Source organism: Taurulus bubalis, assembly GCF_910589615.1.
Source record: "Taurulus bubalis genome assembly, chromosome: 21".
NCBI classification, from domain to species: Eukaryota; Metazoa; Chordata; class Actinopteri; order Perciformes; family Cottidae; genus Taurulus; species Taurulus bubalis.
The window spans coordinates 8,440,417-8,459,755 of record NC_136609.1 but is presented as its reverse complement, the minus strand read 5'-3'; the positions used below and the strand labels follow the sequence as shown (position 1 = coordinate 8,459,755).

The 19,339-nt window shown below is 44.0% G+C and overlaps 1 protein-coding gene across 1 annotated transcript; it reads right to left on the bottom strand.

Moving 5' to 3' along the window:
- Positions 1–268: 268 nt before the first annotated feature.
- Positions 269–3,719, bottom strand: slitrk5 (SLIT and NTRK like family member 5; the record flags this gene model as incomplete). Its single annotated transcript, XM_079236539.1, has 2 exons — positions 3,602–3,719; positions 269–2,954 (listed from the first exon to the last, which is right to left on the bottom strand). Exon 2 carries the CDS (start codon positions 2,894–2,896, stop codon positions 269–271), a length of 2,628 nt encoding a protein of 875 aa, XP_079092665.1. The 5' UTR covers positions 2,897–2,954; positions 3,602–3,719.
- Positions 3,720–19,339: the final 15,620 nt, after the last annotated feature.

The following is a 19,339-nucleotide window of genomic DNA, read 5'->3' as shown; positions in this document are numbered from 1 at the left end:
ACATTTTGTGTGTTATTCGATCTTCACCATAGAAAAATAGATTTTGCATCATCAGTTAAGTAGAGCAATTTTGTTCATCCGTGTTTCAGAAAGCTGTATCCATTCCTGTAATGTCACGTTTCAGAAATTAGAACATAAGATTGTTCGGCACACCCCGTTTCAACTCTTTTTGCTTGTGTGTGTCGTGCCAAGGCACCCTATAAACTGAGCCACTGTTTCAAGGAGGGTCAAGAGAGAAAACGCTTCATTACATAAATGATTCTGTTGCTCAGAACTGGCTAAAGGTGGTCTGTTTCTCAAGAACCTCGAGGTAATCGGGCTCAGACTGCAGTTTAGCTTTTAGCTCCAAATATTCATTTCTGTTGGGCTCAACATAAACAGTACTGGGTGCCGTGCCATAGAGCACCGTTTCTCTTATCCTCTCCGGGTGCAAGAACTGACGCCTGACATCAAAATTTGGGTTGTACGTGTACGACACGGGCCCTGTGTACTTGTACTCTAAATTGGCGCCTGCTGGGATGGACGGGATTGACGGGTGTTGGGGCTGCTTATCGTGATCGAGCATGCCTCTGAAGAAATGGTCTGCGTCCGGGATAGGGGAGGGGTTTTCACGGGGCTCGATGGTGCTAACGCTGTACGTGGGGCTCCTCATCGTACTGCTATCCCTCTCGTCATCCGGGGTACTCCTGTACGTGACCTTGAGCTCATGGAGGTCACGGTAATCCTCCACTGTGTTGCCTTCTCGTGACCTGTAAATGGGGTTTTTGCACATGTGGCCCATGGGGTGGGGGATATACTCGTAGACATGGCCGACCGGGGCCTTGACTTTGGGGCCGGAGCGGTTGCTGTAGAGGCTGTACTGCAAGTTGAAAGAGCTGACGTCCGAGTTGTTGGTGCTCGTGCGGTCACTCTGGGACTTTTTGCGCTTTTTCATCACGACGACAAACAGCCCCGCTGCCACGAAGACGGACATGATGAAGACGAGCAGGAGGCTGAGGATGAGCACAGACAGCGGGACGGTGCTGCTCGGGGTGTTGAACTTCTGAGGCGCGCCCGTGGTGACGACCCGGTCGTCCATTGGCTCCTCCGTTGGGGGCGTCGGCGAGACGTTCGCGTCAGAGTAGTCCGGGCAGAGCTGCTCCGACTCGATGGAGCGCACGTCCATTGCCGTGTGGCGCCGCGGCGTTTCGCACACGACCTCGTTGACCACGGTGCCCGCGCTGAGCTGCTCCAGCCATATCTTCATCCCCACGATGTCGCAGGAGCAGTCCCAGGGGTTTTCAAACAGATCTATCTGCACCAGCAGCTTCAGCTGATCTAAAACACCACTCACAGGCAGGTTTTGGAAATGGTTGTTGCGCAGATTAAGTCTAGACAGGGAGAGGCTGGAAAAGATGCCCACGGGTAAGGTTTTCAGGAGGTTGTTGTTGAGGAAGAGCAGCTGGAGATTAGGGAGGTAGCGTAAAACGCCCACATCGACCTCCTTGATTTTGTTGTACTCTAAATAAAGATACTGCAAGTTCTGCAAACCAAAAAACATTTCTCCTGTAAGCCTGTCCATGAGATTACCATTCAAATACAGCCTACGCAGGTTGGTTAAATCCCCAAAAGCCCGGTCGTGGATCAGACTTATCCTGTTGTTTCCCAGGTGAAGCAAATCCAATCCAACGGCATCCACGAAGTCTGATCTCCGCACCACAGGGATGTAATTTCCAGTGAGATACATTTTTTTAGGATTGTATGGCTTGGGTTTTAGATCAGAAATGCTTTCAATCTTTCTCTCTTGGCAGTTGACATTCAGCCCGATCTCAGATATCTGCAGGTTGCATGTGCAGGCAGCGGGGCAGTCCAAAGGCACAGGAGATTTGGTCTGAAAAGCAATGATGGGGCCATAATTGTAAGGGTTTCCGCCTGGTATTCGGGAAGTGGGCTTTAACCTAGTTCGGTTAAATTGCCGTGTGCCCTTGGTCGGCCTAGAGGAGGACCTAAAAACAGCCGAGGAGGTGGCGGAGGAGGTGACAGCAGCAGGTGTGGTCTGGTAATATCCATTGGTGCTGCTCGGGGGTGCAGGCCTGACGGGGTCTTCCATGGGTCTTCTTGGGCAGAGTTCCTGTTTGGACACCTCATCCAGGTCCCGGCCGTGGAGCCTGAACGGAGTCTCGCAGACCACTTCCCCCACCAGAGCCGTGTAGGCGATGCTCTCCAGCCAAGCCTTCAGAGCGATCAGCTCGCAGGAGCAATTCCACGGGTTCTCCTCCAGTTGTAATTCCACCACGTTGTCCATGTGCTCCAAGAGGCCGACGTAGGGGAACATTTTTAACCGGTTCCCCCTCAGGTCCAAGTGAGTAAGGGGAACATTCCGGAAGATGTTCGTGGGGAGGGCAGAGAGCAGGTTGTCGTTCAAAATCATCACTGTCAGTTGGTGTAGTTTGCTCAAGGCATTGGGCTCTATATTGGTGATGTAATTATAATCAATCTGAAGGTATTCCAAACTCTCCAGTCCGGCAAAGGTGTCGTCCCGCATAACTTCGATCTTATTGTTATTCAGGTGTAACCTTTTTAATCCCTGGAGTCCATTGAAGGCACCTGACTCCAGCTCCGAGATATCATTGTTCCCCAAGTGCAGGATGGTCACTCCCGTGTAATTGATGAAATCATTGACTGACAGCTTCTTCAGGAGGTTCCCCGTCAGCAGGAGGTGGTACACGGAGAAATGTACCGGGCTGATCTCCGTAAGTCTGATGATGCCCCGGTTCTCGCAGCTCACCGTCAGGATCCCTTCCTTCTCCTCGCACGTACACAGGTTCCGACAGATCTCCCCATAATTGTCATACATCTCGACCAGCCTCAGAGATGATGCAATCAGAAGGATTATTTTGAGGATCCAGATATGCATGTTTCCTGGGAGAGGACGCCCCAGCTCACTCAAGTGTGGTGCCAGTTTGAGGTGTCATCTAAAAAAAGGAGGAAAAGAAAAAAGGACGGGTTCTGTTTTTATAAAGCATTGAAAACAAAAAGAAAACATACTGTATGTGACTGTCACAAAATGCAATCATAGTGATGGACTACGGACAGAGCAGACCATGGTGAACAAGTATCAATAACAAAAAGACAAGTGGGCCCCATTAATGTTTGTTCATTATGCAGATGTGTTGTGTCGGGAACGTTTTTTTTTGGGGGGGGGGGCGGTTTTGAGGGTGTCAGAGAACAAGCAAGCTCGATGAATGTTTAATAAATGCATACTCAAAACGATAATATATAATCAAGTTGATGACACTACCCGCGGTGGATGGCCACTGCGCATTTTTGATAGCTCGCCTGAATTCCAATCTATCTTGGGAGGGAGGGGGGAGAGAGAAAAAAAAGCCTTCGCCATCCACCGTGTGCAGACTGATAGATCTGGTCATTTACTAATTCAATCCTTTGAGATTTTTTTTTATTTTTTTTTGCACACACAAAAACAGATATCACCTCGCTTTGTGTCCCGGATGATGTGGCTTTTTTTCATCTCTCTTTCCTTTCACGATTTCATCTTTCAAACAAACTAACATTAAAATCCCCAAAGATGCAACTCCTGTAACCGAGAAGATGTCTCACTCACCCCACATACCCGACGACTTGGTAACAGTGGGGAAACTGTCGGATCCCTTCTCTCCACCTCCGTCCAAACGACATGAGGACGGGGGAATGTATTCGCCTGCTCTGATTTTAAACCGATCCCGGGTTGAAAAGACGATTAAAGAAAAATACAAAATGCAGCTTCTCATAAAGAAATCGTCAGAGAGAAGCAGTCAGTATTCATCTTAAAATCCGGCCTGCGATAGAAAATGTAAAAAATCTGCCTACAAGGCGACAGTCGCAGCCTTTCTTCTGCCCACGGGCGAAAAAAAAGAAGAAAAAAAGAAAAGAAACGAGAGGAGTTGATCAAAGGCAAATCAGCAAGTGCTGTTGATCTCGTGAAGGATCTCTGATCGAAATTGCATTTTGACGGGGAGTAAATAATCCTATAATCAAGTATTCTGTATGGCATCTGCTATATAGAAGGTTACAGATAGTCCCTCTCTCTCTCTCTCTCTCTCTCTCTTTCTCTCTCTCTCCCCGCCACAGACGCGTGAGCGCGCGTGCACACACACACACACACACACACACACACACACACACACACACACACACACACACGTTCTGTCTGTGTGCGCTCCTTAAAAGAACACAAAAGCCTACACATCGACCCAGTAAATCTCCCTAAATATGCGCGTTTTAACACCCGAGAACACGCGCGCACTGCTATGTGCGATTGGAGCGCCCGCTTTCATGTCATGTGTATTGCCACAACGCCAAGAAATACCCATCGCCTGTGGTTATAAAATAGATAACTTGAAACCCTGTGCGTCTATCGCCGCCGGTTATGCCCGTGCAGAGGCGGTCCTGTTATTGGGAACGAATAAAACTGATGATATATATGTGTGAGCATTAAACAAAAACGCAGGTTTGTTATTGCGATAGCAGCCGCAGACAGCTTGCTTAACGGCATCTTTAAAAATGGGATCAACTTCAGCAATGAAACGGGGGTTGGAAAGAGATTTCAGCACCACGGACAGTTCCCTCTCTGATTAATGTTAAAGCGCATAACGCCTCGGCGCAGACGAGCAGTAGGAAGAGAGAGAGAGAGATATAGAGAGGGGAAAAAAAGAAAAATCATTGTCCTCTTACCGTGCTGATCCCGGTAAACGGCAAAGCATCCCGAAAATCACGGCTGTGCCCCGTCTTTTTGCTCCAACCTCAGTGAAAACATGGGTTTTGGTGATTTCACCGCCCGCCCTTCCGTCGGCTGTCAGCAGAAAAAAAAAAGAAAATACTTAAAGTCAAGTCTCCTCGGTGTTTAGCTCCATAAAGCAGACATCGAAGAGCACACATACAGTCTCATTCAGGCCAATAACGCGACAGCCCGCGCGGCAAAACGGGCTCCTGTGTTCTTCCAGCGGCGACAGAAATTAGCAGCATCATCTCGGAAAAACAGCCAGAACCAAAGTTCGAACATGGTAAAGAAAAGGGGGGAGAAGGAAAACTCGGTACAATCCCACATCAGACAGCACCCGCCGCGTGCATTTCAACTGTGACTGTCGTCCATGCGGACTGGCGGAGCGGAGGAGAGAGGCGAGAATCCTCCTCGTCTGCTGCCAGTGGCGCGGCGTGTTCCAGTGTATGTATAGATCTGCCCAAGGTCTCTTTTATTGCAATTGCCAGACCGCTCAAATCGACCGGGGATCAGCGGATATGTTCCTCCAGACTCGGATGCGGGAATCCGATCCCCCTTTTTTTGTGTTGTTGCTCCAGCCCCGCATTGCTCATACCATATCCGATGAATACACACACGCTTTATCTTCCCACCAACGTTTCAACTAGTGGAACTTGATGTCTGGTTGGTGCAGACCAGCGCATCCCCTACAGCGGTCGGACGTATTATGAAACAATTACCGTGGGATGGCGGCCGAAATCACTCGTAAAAACGCATAAATCCCCCCCAATTCAGGTCTGTCACAGCGCCGAAATGAAAAGCAATGTAATGCGTGCAATACTCTTTAAGGGGGTATGGTAATGTGGAGGAGGTGGTGTGTGTGTGTGTGTGTGTGTGTGTGTGTGTGTGTGTGTGTGTGTGTGTGTGTGTGTGTGTGTGTGTGTGTGTGTGTGTGTGTGGTGAGGAAACAGGGAAGAGGGAGGCTGGAAGAAGACCCGTAGAGGGCAGCACAATGATGATGAAAAAAGGCAGCTAAGGCAGGCTGGCGTTTCCAGACTGCACTTTGAAATTCTGTGTATTTTAATTCAGCTGCAACAACCATTTGATTTGTCACTCTGAGCTTTTTGGCTGTTTTTTTTTTTTTTATCTAGCTGGGGCGTCTTATTTCCATGCCTTTTGAGATTCAAGACAACTGGACACATTGAGCTTCTTTTATTTATTTTTATTTGGTTCTGAATTCTTCCCAACGAGCCTTTTTTGATTTCCTCGGAGAGGAAGCTGTGTACTGGCCCGACCCTCATGCTGGATTCATCATGCCTCTTCATTATTCAGTCTGGAAAGGCATTCCCTGAGACAGCCTTCAGATGATTGCAGAGCTGCAGCACTGAACAACTGAGAGATACCTTTACTTATTAGCAGCACATTGTTCACAGCCGACCTCCCTTTCTCCACCTTTATGTGGGGTGACGCACAATCTGAATACCTTTGACACCTTTGACACCTTCGCGCTCGAACAAAAGGACATTCTCGTTTAGATCGACTGCACCCGGCTCACAACGCGAGACGACGCCCACGGAGGCAACCTTCGACCTTTAACTCGGCAGAGTGGGTATTAAAAGTTGGAGACAAATAAGGTCAAACAAACACTCATCCGTGCACCTCGCATCTCTTCGTGGACGCTCCCAAACACGAGGATTAAGCCAATAGTCCCAGAAAACACACACTTACAAGAGATCTGCATTGAAAGAAATGAATGTACCGCAGGATTAGGCTTAATCCAGTTTTGCACCAAATACTCTCGCCCGCTAATGCTGCCATGTTGCTGTAAGCGCTCTGTGTTCGACCAAATCGTGGCTTATTGTTGAAAGAGCAAATCAAGTGGAAGCCACGGCTGCCCTCTCACCCTCTTGCTGTGGGACAAGAAAACTTTAGAAGCACTTAACTAAAGCCTCAACACAAAATCGAATTAAATCTCGCATATGGTGGGGTCGCCATGTCCAAAGAGATTTCCCACTTAGCCAGTATTGTGCGGTAATAAGTCAACTCGTACGCAACGCTTTAGCGTGCGCCGAGCGACAATAAGCGGATGTGGCATCCGTGCCGCCTCTCCGAACTTCGCCGCAGAGATGCATTGAATTATCTTAAAGTCTCTGTAATCGTATTAGCAGTGGTCCATCCCGTGGGGTTGGACAAATGGGTACCCGAGGAACCCCGGCTGGGATACAGTGATGGAATGCAGCGGGGTGTTTGCTCCCTCCCTTTGGAAAGGGACTTGCTGGATGGCTCCCATGAGAGACATCAAAGAGAGCAGAGTAGCTGTCCTAAATGTAAAAAAGTAGCCTTAAATGACTTTGGGTCCTGCTGATGTGAGAGGTAGATACCCTTGATAAAGTAGCAGCTGGGTGATGATGGCGTGTTTTATAGATACAACTTAAGTAAAAGTTTGCCTGCACACTGGTGTGTGTCTGTGATTGTGTCCACACACACACACACACACACACACAGATGGCTTTTGTTCCGTGTGCAGGAACATGAATCTCTTGCTCGCAACGGCTAATGGGTTCCTCCAAACACGGAAGTTATTACCATAGATCAGCTGCATTTAACACATCATATTATAATCAGGTCTGCTACAAATTATTAAGTAATTAAATGCAAATGAAGGTTCACGCCATGTTGAGTTTAACATGTATCCTTTGCATGAACCTGTATTGATGGATTTTTTACATGAAGGATTTCACTATTAGTATAATAGCTATGAAGTCACGCAACATTATGGTCAAGCAGTTGATATTTGTTTCATTTTTCCGACATTTTAGCTTGATTTTATTTTTAATTTGGCACCAGTTTCCCGGCACATTGGCATGGTTTGGCACTGTTGGCACGGCAACAGCTGGTAGCGGCTGTGCCAGACAAGCATTATGATTTTGAACAAAAGGTTTCGCCCAGGTACCACAGTTAGAGAGAGCTCCATCTTCACATAATATGCTTCTCAGGAGGATGAATGGAGTTCAGTGTGGTAGCTTAGTGTGTGTAAGCATGGTGTATTGTATTCAACCTGTATCCATGTAAGGTCAGCTTAAAAAAATTAAATAAAAAAAAACTCTTAATCCTATCAGACCTGGAATCTGATTTTCAACGATCGGCATAGTGGCTTTATGTAACAATACACCGCCTATTCATTATGATAGAAAATATATAATCTATAGGCCTCAACTATCCTACTTGTTTCTAAATCATCATGCAGAAGGTTTTTTTTTTCCTCGAAATTTTCAGACTCTCTTCATTAATAGAAGGTCAATTCTTTTGCCGGCAGAGATCCTGACATGCGTTGTGCTACGATGAACTCGTGAGGTCTCGCCTGGTTCGCGCGTCAAGAGGCCAATCGGTGCCGCTTGCAAATTCCGTCGGTCCGGGACAGGTCTTCGGGGTCCAGGATCCATTGGAAATGCTAATAATGCAGGGTTAGAAAACCATCTCAGTTTGACGGTACAATGCACCCGGCACGTCGTCTCCGTTGATAACGAGATGCGGTGGAGGATTACGGAACGTTTCTCGGCGAGGAATTGCTTTACATCAACAATGACGAAACCCTGGATGCACAAGTTGGCCCCGTATTGGAATGAAGGCTAATGAGACAACCAAGAATGGATGGGATGGGAAAGTGAAAGCGTTCTATTGCCATGTGCCGGTGTCACTCCACCAATCATGCCGCTAAATGGATTCGCTCCTTGTAGAGCCGCATTTAATGCAACTCTCATAAAAGCAAAACATTGCTGTATTGTATTGTGTGAACTATATTTAACATTTACAAATGCATATTAATCATCTGTGACTGAGAATACCTTTTTGCCTTCTGGAAAACAATAGTGGCTGATCTTACAGACAGTCCTTGAACATTATCAGATTTGATAAAAACTTCATGCACTTTACATTCACGGCAGCAGAAAAATATAATGAAAGGTGAAACTTAGCAGTATAATTAACATCTTCCAAAAACAGCATCGCCATAAGAAGCTGTTATTTGTCGAGCAAAACAGAGCAGGACAGAAAAAGAAAGAAAAAAATGTTCTCTCGGATGATTACACATTGAGTGGAAAGAGCTTTTAGAGCTTCGACAGGAAATCACATCAACATTTATCAGATCCCGACAGAGTAAAATGTTATTTATCAGCCTAATCTGTCAAACCTTTCGTCAGTAAGGTTCTTTTACACTATCTGGAATATTTGTCATCAACTATGTAACATTTATTCCGACAGAGTGATCTTTCCCTTCCTTGACAGTATTGTTTTTACCTTGAGAGTCTGAGTGTGTCATAGTGGTAAAAATGTGTTCCCGGAGACACCTGCTGTCGCAGAACTACCACTGAGGCAGTTTGGAGTACTTTGCCAGGTCTTTATATGTCTGTGGACAGATTTTGTCACTGTGACAGCGCCAATACTGTGTCATAAAACTTACAGGTGCGTATGGAGCCTATGGCCCAATTTGGCGAAACAGAACTACAGAGGTCTCCAGTTGAAATCAAAATGAAGGCCAAGTTGGAAGATGCTTGTGGTCCGAGCGAGGATGCCAGAAGTCAGGTGGTAGGAAGTCGGGAAATGACCATTACACCCACACACACACACACTTTATGCCCCTTTTGGGGTTGTGTTCGGTGTGATGCTATTGCAAGATGGTTTTCTAGTTTCTAGTATGGAATAAGACTCTTAAAATCCAAGTCTTTGTATGACTTTTTCCATGATGCTACCTGTCGAAGGGAGCGGGCCTCTAATCAAAAAGTACCAGAGCTAAAGCCCGTGCATTCATCACAGCTCCGGATGATGTAGAGCTCCGGTGTGAGTTCCCATCGAAGATGCGAGAGCACACAGCTGCTCCGACAGCCGTGATTGATGGTCAAAGCGCGGCGAGGAGCTGCACAGGGAGCCCTTCCCTTTTGATTTTCACCTTGGGTCGGCGCGAGCGGGGTAATTTAAAAATGTTGAATCGGTAGCATGCAAACTTAACCAGGGCTTTAATGAATCCAGCTACTGACAATGCGCTAAGTGCATCTTCGCTGTATCAGGAGGTGGAGGGGATGGACTTATTAGCTCCCTGTGCAGAGGAACAAAAGCACTGAACCATAACCAAGTCAAGTCCATTCATTTGACTGTAGTCAGCGAGCATGAAGGCTTTTAAGGTTATGAGTGCACTTTAGGCTTCATGCATAGGCAACAAAGTACACTTTTGCAAGTTTAACTGACCAGTCAGTCAGTTAATCATTCTGTCACGAAATCAATCACCGGGAAGCCAAATCCATGTCGGTGCTTTTAAGACGGCTCATTATTTAGCCCCACTCTCTGAGGGCGGACACAAGTAACACGATCCGAGCTCGGGGTTTGACTCTAAAACGCCAAAGCGCTGATTGGATAGCGGCGTTCTGCCTAGAAAACTACCTGGGACCCGAGTCATTGGAAGGTTTTGCAATGACAAACAAGGTGAGAGGGAAAATACCACCAAGTAAATGGTTTTGGGTGTGAACTGTATTTGAATAACAGCAGACCAACGGTATCCTGCCGTGCCGTGAGGATGATCTCTTCAAAGCCGGGCATGCAAGCAGATAATGAAATTCTAATGTGGGCAGAGCATATTTTACAGATCTCGGCTCGATCGGAGGTCCAAATCATAAATGTGCATAAATGTCAAAAGGGTATAGGGATTTTCTTTATTTTTATCTACTGCTGTGAAGTTGATGGAAGACCGGTTTCCAACACATCCTTACATCAAGTTGCTATTCAAATATATCTGAGCTGTTTAAATTTACAGAGATACATTTTCTGTTCAGCCTCTTGTAGAAGAAAATAGATTGCTTTCACACAGGGCTTGGCATCGGCTTCACATACATTATACTCATAAAAACCATAACTTGTAGTTTCTGTACGGATTAAACAAAAAAGACAGAGCCAGGCTAGTAGTTTCCCCCTGCCTCCAGTCTTTATGCTAAGCTACGCTAATCAGCTGCTGATTCTAGCTTCATATTTAGCGTGCAGACATGAGAGGGGTATCCATTTTCTTATGTAAGTAGAAAGCTAATATGCACATTCATCATAATGTTGAATTATTCCTTGAGGCTGGGCATCTTTAATAGCGCTGTCTGTGCCAAGATATCTGAAGAACAAAGTTCTGAAATGCATAACATAGTGTTACGATATCAATGAATAAGTAAAACCCAAAGAGAGTAAAGTCAAATGGTTCAAGGACGGCCTCATTCTCTCCAAACCGTGAAACCAAATCAATGGCTGAGCCAGAAAAACAAAACACACACCGTCGGATAAGTGAGAATCCTCCCAATCAAGTCACAAGTGCAAAGCTCTACTCTGTGCGTTCGACTCTGAAGAGCTTCCACGAAATCTAAAAGAAGCACTGCCACTTCAAGGAAGCCCTTCAGGGTAGAAAACAACAACAGGTGCAGGAGGTGGATGTGAGGTCACATGTGGATCTATGCAAGCTGGCAGGCTCTTTTTTTAAAAACCCATTTATCTAAACATGCACTGACTGGGTCTATTCTCTGCATGTACACCTTCTTTGCACGAGTTTCAAAGCTGTTTTGCACACAGGGCCGTTTGCATGTGACTGCAAGAAAAAGCCAGAAAGTGACTTGAAAAGGCTTTCAGACCAAGATTTTGGGGCTTTTTAGAGCATGAGATAAACTTTGTCACGCTGCTTCTGTGCATCAAGGGGCAAAGTTCATTGATGCACATTGTGTGCTATGCAACGCTTAAATAAGATTTCCCCTTTTCCAGCTCTGGCTAATCATTTTGACTGCACTTTCTTCCATTTCAAATTAAAAATCTGCTGCTGGATTCTAATCTTTGAGCGAACAAGCAAGGGAAAGAGGGGGCGAGGCTTGCCAAGCCAATTAGGCAGGCAATAATGGATTTGCAAGTCACTAGAGGAACCATTTGCCCTCTATTTAAATAGTCAAGATAATTACAGTATATTTAAAAAAAATCGGAATGAGAATATCAGCATGTAGACATTAATTCAGCTCGTCGGTTCCTTTTATACGTCTGGAATCAGAAGTCAGACGAAGTGACAGAGGATGAGAGCTCTGCCTCGACGTGGCAGCGGCCTCCGTGCTTCAGACGGTTCCCTCCAACAGAGAGGCGGCAGAAAAGGGAAGTCTTGCCTCCAACCTTCTGACACATACTCAAAAACAATATTTCCTCGCAATTAGCATTGTTTAGATGCTCGACTGGCTCGACTTCGACAACAAAAGCGCTTCTTTTTCCTTCGAAACCCGAAGGAGCTTCAGGTGCCAGGAAGCCGGTTCCTTCACGCTTTGACGATCAAGCCGCTTGATGTTCCATCAAATGCCGTCTTTTGTCACTTGTTCTACCTTCAGGGTTAGATCTCTCGAGCCACATTAAAGCTTCCGTCTGCACTATTCTCATTTTTAATTCGTCCTTGTGTCGTTTCTTTTTTTTTTTTTTACAGACACAGTGAGCTGTAGTGGAGGCTTCGCAGCAGCAAGTGAAGGTTGAAAGATTGTGCGGTCGCTGGGAAGGGCCCGACAGTCTGGGCACTGGATCAGTCAGTGGATTTGGGGACTGGCGGCTGGTGGCTAAAGCTGTCCCCGAGGTGCTCTGAGAGAGCAACTTGCTTCGTACTGGAACCAAGCTGTGTGTGTGTCGGTCTGTGTATGTATCTGGAATCAGGATTTTGTCAAGGCCCTGGTGGACTCCCTGATGGCCTAGATGGAGAGCCCAAACAAGCCGAAGACTCCCATGGCCTAGAAAAATAGATTTCACACTGTTGGTGCTGTAGTGACAAGATTACACAAATACAGCATCACACTAATACCTTATTACATGTGCTTGAAACATGCTTAAATTACAAGTGTATACCACTTTGGCCTTGTCTTCTGACTTGTAATCCCTTCAAAGCTAATGGGAAATAAAAAAACAATAAAATGGAGACGCTAATAGCATCATTTAAGTTGAATTTCACTCGCAAAACTTTATACAGATGGAGAACTTCATATTGTTCATGCAGGTTTCCCTGCCCAGACTGCACACACAAAGTCTATTGACAGTAAGAGCAAGAAATGCCTCCTCATATATAGTTTCTGACTGACATGTTTGCTCGACTTTGCTTTACCTTCTATGGTCTACTTCCCTGTCTGAGTGAATCCATGTATGTGTGCTGTATGCTGGCATGAGAACAGTATTTGTGAATCAGATGACGCCCCGGGGTTTTTGTTTTTTATAAAATATTATAAAAAAACGTAATCTGTGTTGGACACAAATTTTTGTATTTAAATTTTTTCAATACATCTTGCAAATGGTAAATTGCTGCATCTAAATATCGACGATCAAAGAACATTTTTAAATGTATCGTGAATAGTTCAATTTTCCAGCAATGGATTTTGCAGCACTTGGAATCAGCATTCCTTCAGCTTAAACTGGAAATATAAATATCAACGCATATCTCCCTGAATATTTCCATTCACGTTGATTTAAATGCAAGCTCAACAAATCAGTCTCAGCGTATTTGTTTTTCTCTCACTGAAAATAAACTGCCCAAAAAAAAAATGAAGAATTCTCCGTTCGGCAGCAACAGTTTGACAGATGTGATGAATAATTAATACAGCTTTGAGAAAATATACAACAGTGGTTTCCCCCCACCCATATATACTTCAGCAAACAATGACTTGTATTATATTATATATGAACCCTGTGAGTCATGCTGGTGGTTGTGAGGTCTCCGTGAGCCCTCTTTATTTATTCCCATCAGCATATATCACTTCTCCGCACGTGCCTCCACGGTCTCACTTTTCGAGAGTCACTCGTCATAAGAAGATCGGAGTAATGTGCCTCATAAGACGACGTCCATTTAAATCATTCAGGAAACGATCTGAAGAGGAGATTGCGCCTCGTGTTGAGCATTTGAATGTCGTGTTATGTGGAGGGGAAAACAGTGTGTGAAAAAGAGAGAGAGACCCCTCTGATACTTCCAAACAATTCTGCATTATTTATAGCACTGAAACTGCAGGAACCTTACTCGACGCAAACGGAAGTATGTCACAAAGGAAGCTGTTGTTCTCTTGTTTGGGATATTTAAAGTCATCCATGCACGTACACAGTCATTCCATTATAATGTATTTATTAGGTATTATTTTGTTTGGTCTTCCAACTTGGTGGCAACAGCCTGTGAAGATTGGAAGAAGTGCAAAGATCCTTCACTTAAAATTTTTAAAATAGACGAGAGTATTTTAGCGTTGCAGTTATTGCTTCTCTCACTTAAGTTAAATTACGTAAATATGATCAGCAAAAAGTGTAAAAATCATCAAAAGTAAAAGTAAAAAATTGGGCTAAATGTCTCTTTTCAGAGTGTTAAAATATGTCACCGGGTCTCTGTAATAAATATATTACATAAGTGGATTCTTTTCTAAGTAGGTTTTTGGGAACAGTAAGCCATTATTACAGCAAATAGAGAGGCATCAGGAAATAAGAGCGAGAGGTGAAAAGCTCCCTAGCCAACTCCAAACTGAGCAGGTTTAATAAGCCACAAAAAGCTCAAACACGTGTGTATGGGTGTGCAGGGACTTTAATCTTTATTGATGTATCATATTTCATGAAATTATTATGTGTTCTATGTATAAACCCAAGTAACTAATAACTAGAGCTTTAAGATAAATGTAAAAAGCACATTACTCTGAAATGTAGCAGAGTAGAATATTAAGCAAAAGCTAAAAATAAATAAAAAAAAGGAAATACATAATTACAAATGAAGTACCTCTTTGCAGTGAAGAGGAACAGCATATTATTGCCCATGGTTTTGGAATGAGATGTCCGACGATGACATTTAGATGTAATGTTCGGTGAAATGTACTTAAACTCAAATCCATGAAATTGAAAACACACCAGTTCTCTGGGATGATCTACAAACAGTAAACACCTACTGTCTATAATCTTTCATACAAAATAATAATTTCCAGTAAACAGTGTTGGTAATGTGTCTTCCTAATGGTTTACAGACTCGGCAAAGAACGCCCTGCCTCCCGGCCCGAATTTGATGAATTCAAAAGTACCTTTCTTATTGTTAATTTGGGATCTACCGAAATCCATTCTTGCATTATTAAGCTTCTCTCTGTGTGCTCGCCTGAGAGAAACAGGAATTAGTGAATGCAGAGAACACGTCCATTGAGGACGAGCGTCATCTTGGACACACTATAGACGAACTATGTCGCTTTCAGTCCCCGTTGACGGGACACAATCAGTCCAGAGCAGCTGTTTATTCTGGAAGCTAGCTGGAGGACGGGGCTGTCATGACGTTCCAAGGCCAGTAGCTGGTTCGACTATTTGCTGTCGGACACACAATGTGTGGTCTCACAAAGAGGCAGACAAAAACAAATACAATGACCCCTGGATCGCTAGTTGGCAGCAAAAAGGATCATGCAAAAAATGTACTTCTAAGGGGAGAGTACGGTCGGAGTCGCTTGGGGGTTTGGAGTGGACTGCCAGTCGGACTCTGGGAGCGTCGGGAGGCCAGCGAGTAAAGCACCGGAAACCAAAGGGAAAGGATGTGAAGTCTTTGGGTTAGGGTTATTCCTGGAAACTAATCTTAGCATTGGAAGATTTGCATCATGTGGCGGTAGCTTTTCCTTTTGGGATGTCGTGTGTATCCAATGATATAACATAAACAGTTATTTTGGGGTGGCATATAGCTATCCTTGATCTTTTTTTGGCAAACAATAATTTGTCATCTCTAAAATATATATATATCAACTAACAAGTCTGTCTTTTTCCAAATTATTACCATGGCAATAAGGAAGAGGCCAACCTGGCTGACTCTTGATGTAGCCATACAGTAGTGAGCTAGTTGACTGGCATTATGTTAATTAGCTGACTTAAGAGTCGATCATATACTTAATGTGTCCGTGAAGATTATGTCGCCAATGTAATATGACCTAATGCGACCTTTGAACAGATGTAGAGTATCCAAGCAAAATTTCTGCCGGGTTCTGCTTTCGGACTACAGATTGTAATGGGACGAGATTTATGAGGGGCAGTTGCCCTTCTAATATTTGCAATGTCACTTTGTAAGATGACATATACTACATGTTATGCTGTAGTATAAGACCCCAAAACAGGAAAGTTCAAATAAAACATATCGATACACAGGGAGACGTTCAAACCAGGCCAACGAAATCCAAACAGGGACGTCAGGGGAGAGAGCAGAGGCTCAATGCTCGGTGATGGAGAGGATAACGAGGCACGGGTAAAAAACAAATCGGGGCGAGGCAGACCATCAAGCATGCTGGGGAAAAAAACAGGTTCAGGAGGTAGAGACTGAGGTGAGAACTGAAATAAATACCAGAAACCAAGAATGATTAAATGCTAAATAATACGCTCAAGAGCGTGCCAAACTTTTTCCAGCCCCTTATTACAGGCTATATATCCGCTACTATAACTTTTGTGCGGGGGAAGTGTAAATCGTATGGCTTAATCTTCATAAAGCTCTGTCCTCTAAACCATTTTGGATCGCGTGGCAATATTAAGATGGAGCGTAGTTAGTTTGTTCGTAACGCGCTCGCAGTAACTCTAACCCCTGCAGTGGTAAACGTCCTTTGCCTTTGGATGGGAGATGATGGCAGCAGTCAGAGGACAAGTGATGGGCTGTTGTTTCTGAGGCTGAGTCGAGGGCGTGCTCTAGTTTGGACTAGTGATTCCACCTGTTAAAACCTTCCCCGGGCCATCAAGGTTGTCCACATCAGTTATCACAGGTAGAAGAAAGTACCACTTAGCTATACATCTCTTTATTGAAATTGAAAAAATATATATATACACATCTGTTGCCTGTTTTGGACACACTGTCAGTCTCGATCGCTGGCGTTTTGTGTCTCCCTGAAATGAAAAGGGGTTAAAGAGAGAGCGAAGAGAAGGCGTTTCTTCCTCCCAGTGGTAATTACATATTGATCCAAGTCACTGAAGATCTAAACGGTGACACTGCGTTTAGTTTTATCTTAAAAAAGGAACTTGTCTGTTTTTCTTCCTTTCTCAGGCCCTTTAAATTCTACGGTGGCTGCGAGTGAGGGGGAATGATATTCAGCTAATTACATTTTCATGGAGCCGTCCCTCTTCCCTTGTCTCCTGCTTTCAGGTCTCTGTTGTTATGGACTTTACAATTACTTGATAATTAAACGGCGGAGGTCTTTCTACTCTACTGTTTGCAAAGTCCTTTATTTGTTCTATGAGGGAGACTTTTTAAATTCTCTCTCTCTCTCTCTCTCTCTCTCTCTCTCTCTCTCTCTCTCTCTCTCTCCCTCCCTCTCTCTCTCTCTCTCTCTCTCTCTCTCTCTCTCTCTCTCTCTCTCTCTCTCTCTCTCTCTCTCTCTCTCTCTGTCCAATGATCCAGAACAGCCTTCAGTGCCCCCCTCCCCCACCGATGAATTAAAAGTGTTCCTTTGGCATTGGAGGCCTTGGTGGAGGATTCAAAGACAGGAGGAAAATAAATAAATAACTATTTATTTGAGAAAAGAGAGAGAGAAAGAGCCTCTCGATGGAGTGCGCTTGTCAAGCTAAACTGAATCTTTTTTTTTCTCCAAGAAGCTGGAAGCGATGTACGACTAATGCAACGGCAACAGCAATGGCATCTCAAGGCCACCGGCATTAATGGGAAACTTTAAAAAGCTTAAATGGTGCAAAATGCATGAATCAACAACGTTAAAAGTATTACGCATTCATGGCATGAATAGAAACTGTGTGGCTTTGTGTTTTGTTCCAAGAGCTGCTGACAGCTTTTCATCCAGTTTTATCAGCTGAGGAGGAAAGGGACAAAATGAAAGAAAGTTATTTTTTAAATTCAGTTTTTTTTTTGTTTTGTTCTGCCAACAAAGCCTGCCCTGCTTGACCCTCGGTTATTGTAAAATTTCAATTCTGTGTTTTATCTCGCACATTTATTTCACAACACTCTCCAGGGTCTGGTTCACAGTCTGACTCACTCTGAGTTTTTTTCCATTGAGCTGACTGAGGTGTTGCATCACAAAGACGTGGAGTGTGGATAAGTAGAAAAGCATATGAGAGAAAAGAAGGAAGTCAGGTGACGTAGTTTAAAGAGCGATAATGTCTGCATAGGTAGGAGGAAGGGTGGATGGCACAAAAAACACAACGTTTTTTATTGCTGTGTAGCTACCGTCAGAGACACTTAACACTTCCTCCACAGATGTATCACAAATCAAAATAGCTCCTTGCTATTCTTTGAGACTTGGCCATTATTGGAGTACCATCTTATATTTGAGAGCTTACATTACTCCATATGGTCATGCCACTGCTGTTTAATGTCAAACGGTGTTTCAATTTGCAGTTGCTATGGGCCAACTATTGTACTTAATAGATGGGATCAACCCAGGTTGTGTTTTGACAAAGCTTCTCAGTAAATCAAAGCAACTTTAAGTCTCTGGTTCAATTTTTTTATTGTTGTTTTTGCCAGATTTGAAAACCCAAAGGATGTCTGTAAGAGCACTTTACTTAACTAGTCAAGCTCTATTCCATTGAAATGCACCTTAACTTATTCTTTATCTTTTCATTGCCCTAGCCGAGCCCCAAGCCTTATTTCCGTCTCCTTTTTTTTTTTTTTTTTTTTTACATACTTCATCTCAATCTTCTCTTTTGCTTGAACCCCATCACCCTTCATTCTAAAAAAAGGATTGAATATCCTTGTGAAACAGTCTCATATCATTCTACCTTCACTTTCCTGCTCAGCACCTCGTCTATCTATAATTTCCAGGACTCCAGGGCCAAAATGAGCAATATTCACTTATATTAAAGTCAATGAAACTGCATAATTCCCCCAAAATTGGAATTTCTTTGTAATACAGGGCCCCCAAAATTGCAGGAGCAGTCAATCTCCTGACATAATTTGCGAGAACACATTTCCATGAGACGACAAGACATCATTCACTGATTGGTTGAAGTTACTTCCGAGAGAACCTTTCCAAATCGGTGGCCAGCATATACTGAAGATAATCAGTCGTATCTGGTCTGTGCTAGCTCATAGAACACTTACCGATTTCTCACTATTCTTTCATCATTCAAAAGGTTGCAAGAATGAGATTGGTCATTAAGGTACTTTAGTTTCTCATAAAAGTTACATGAATTGACAAATCGGGGTATTTATGCCTTGATGCCTTGAGACTTTTGGGCAGATTGTGTTCAAGGCAGATTATATCCATCATCTTTATTTGCTTGTTCCCAATGGGAAAATGCATGTTAACAAGACTTCAGATGAGACTAGATCACGACCATATTCTTGATTGCATTGCCTAATCGATTAAAAAGGAAATTAGTGGAAAACGCTACAGTACACGTTATATATATATACAACTGAAAGCCTGCCCAACTTTTCAGTGTCAAATTAGGCTCAAAGTAGTGGAAAACGCCACAGTACACATTGTATATCCCACTGAAAGCATTCAAAACTTTTCAGTGTCAAATTAGGTTCATGATGGCAGCTTTCTATCAATGAAGGCCAAAAGATACTTGACAGTTAAGGAGGTCTAATGCAACTTCTAATTCTCCCACAAAGACCAGATGGAGGACTCTTGGCCAAGGCCAATGGAAGAT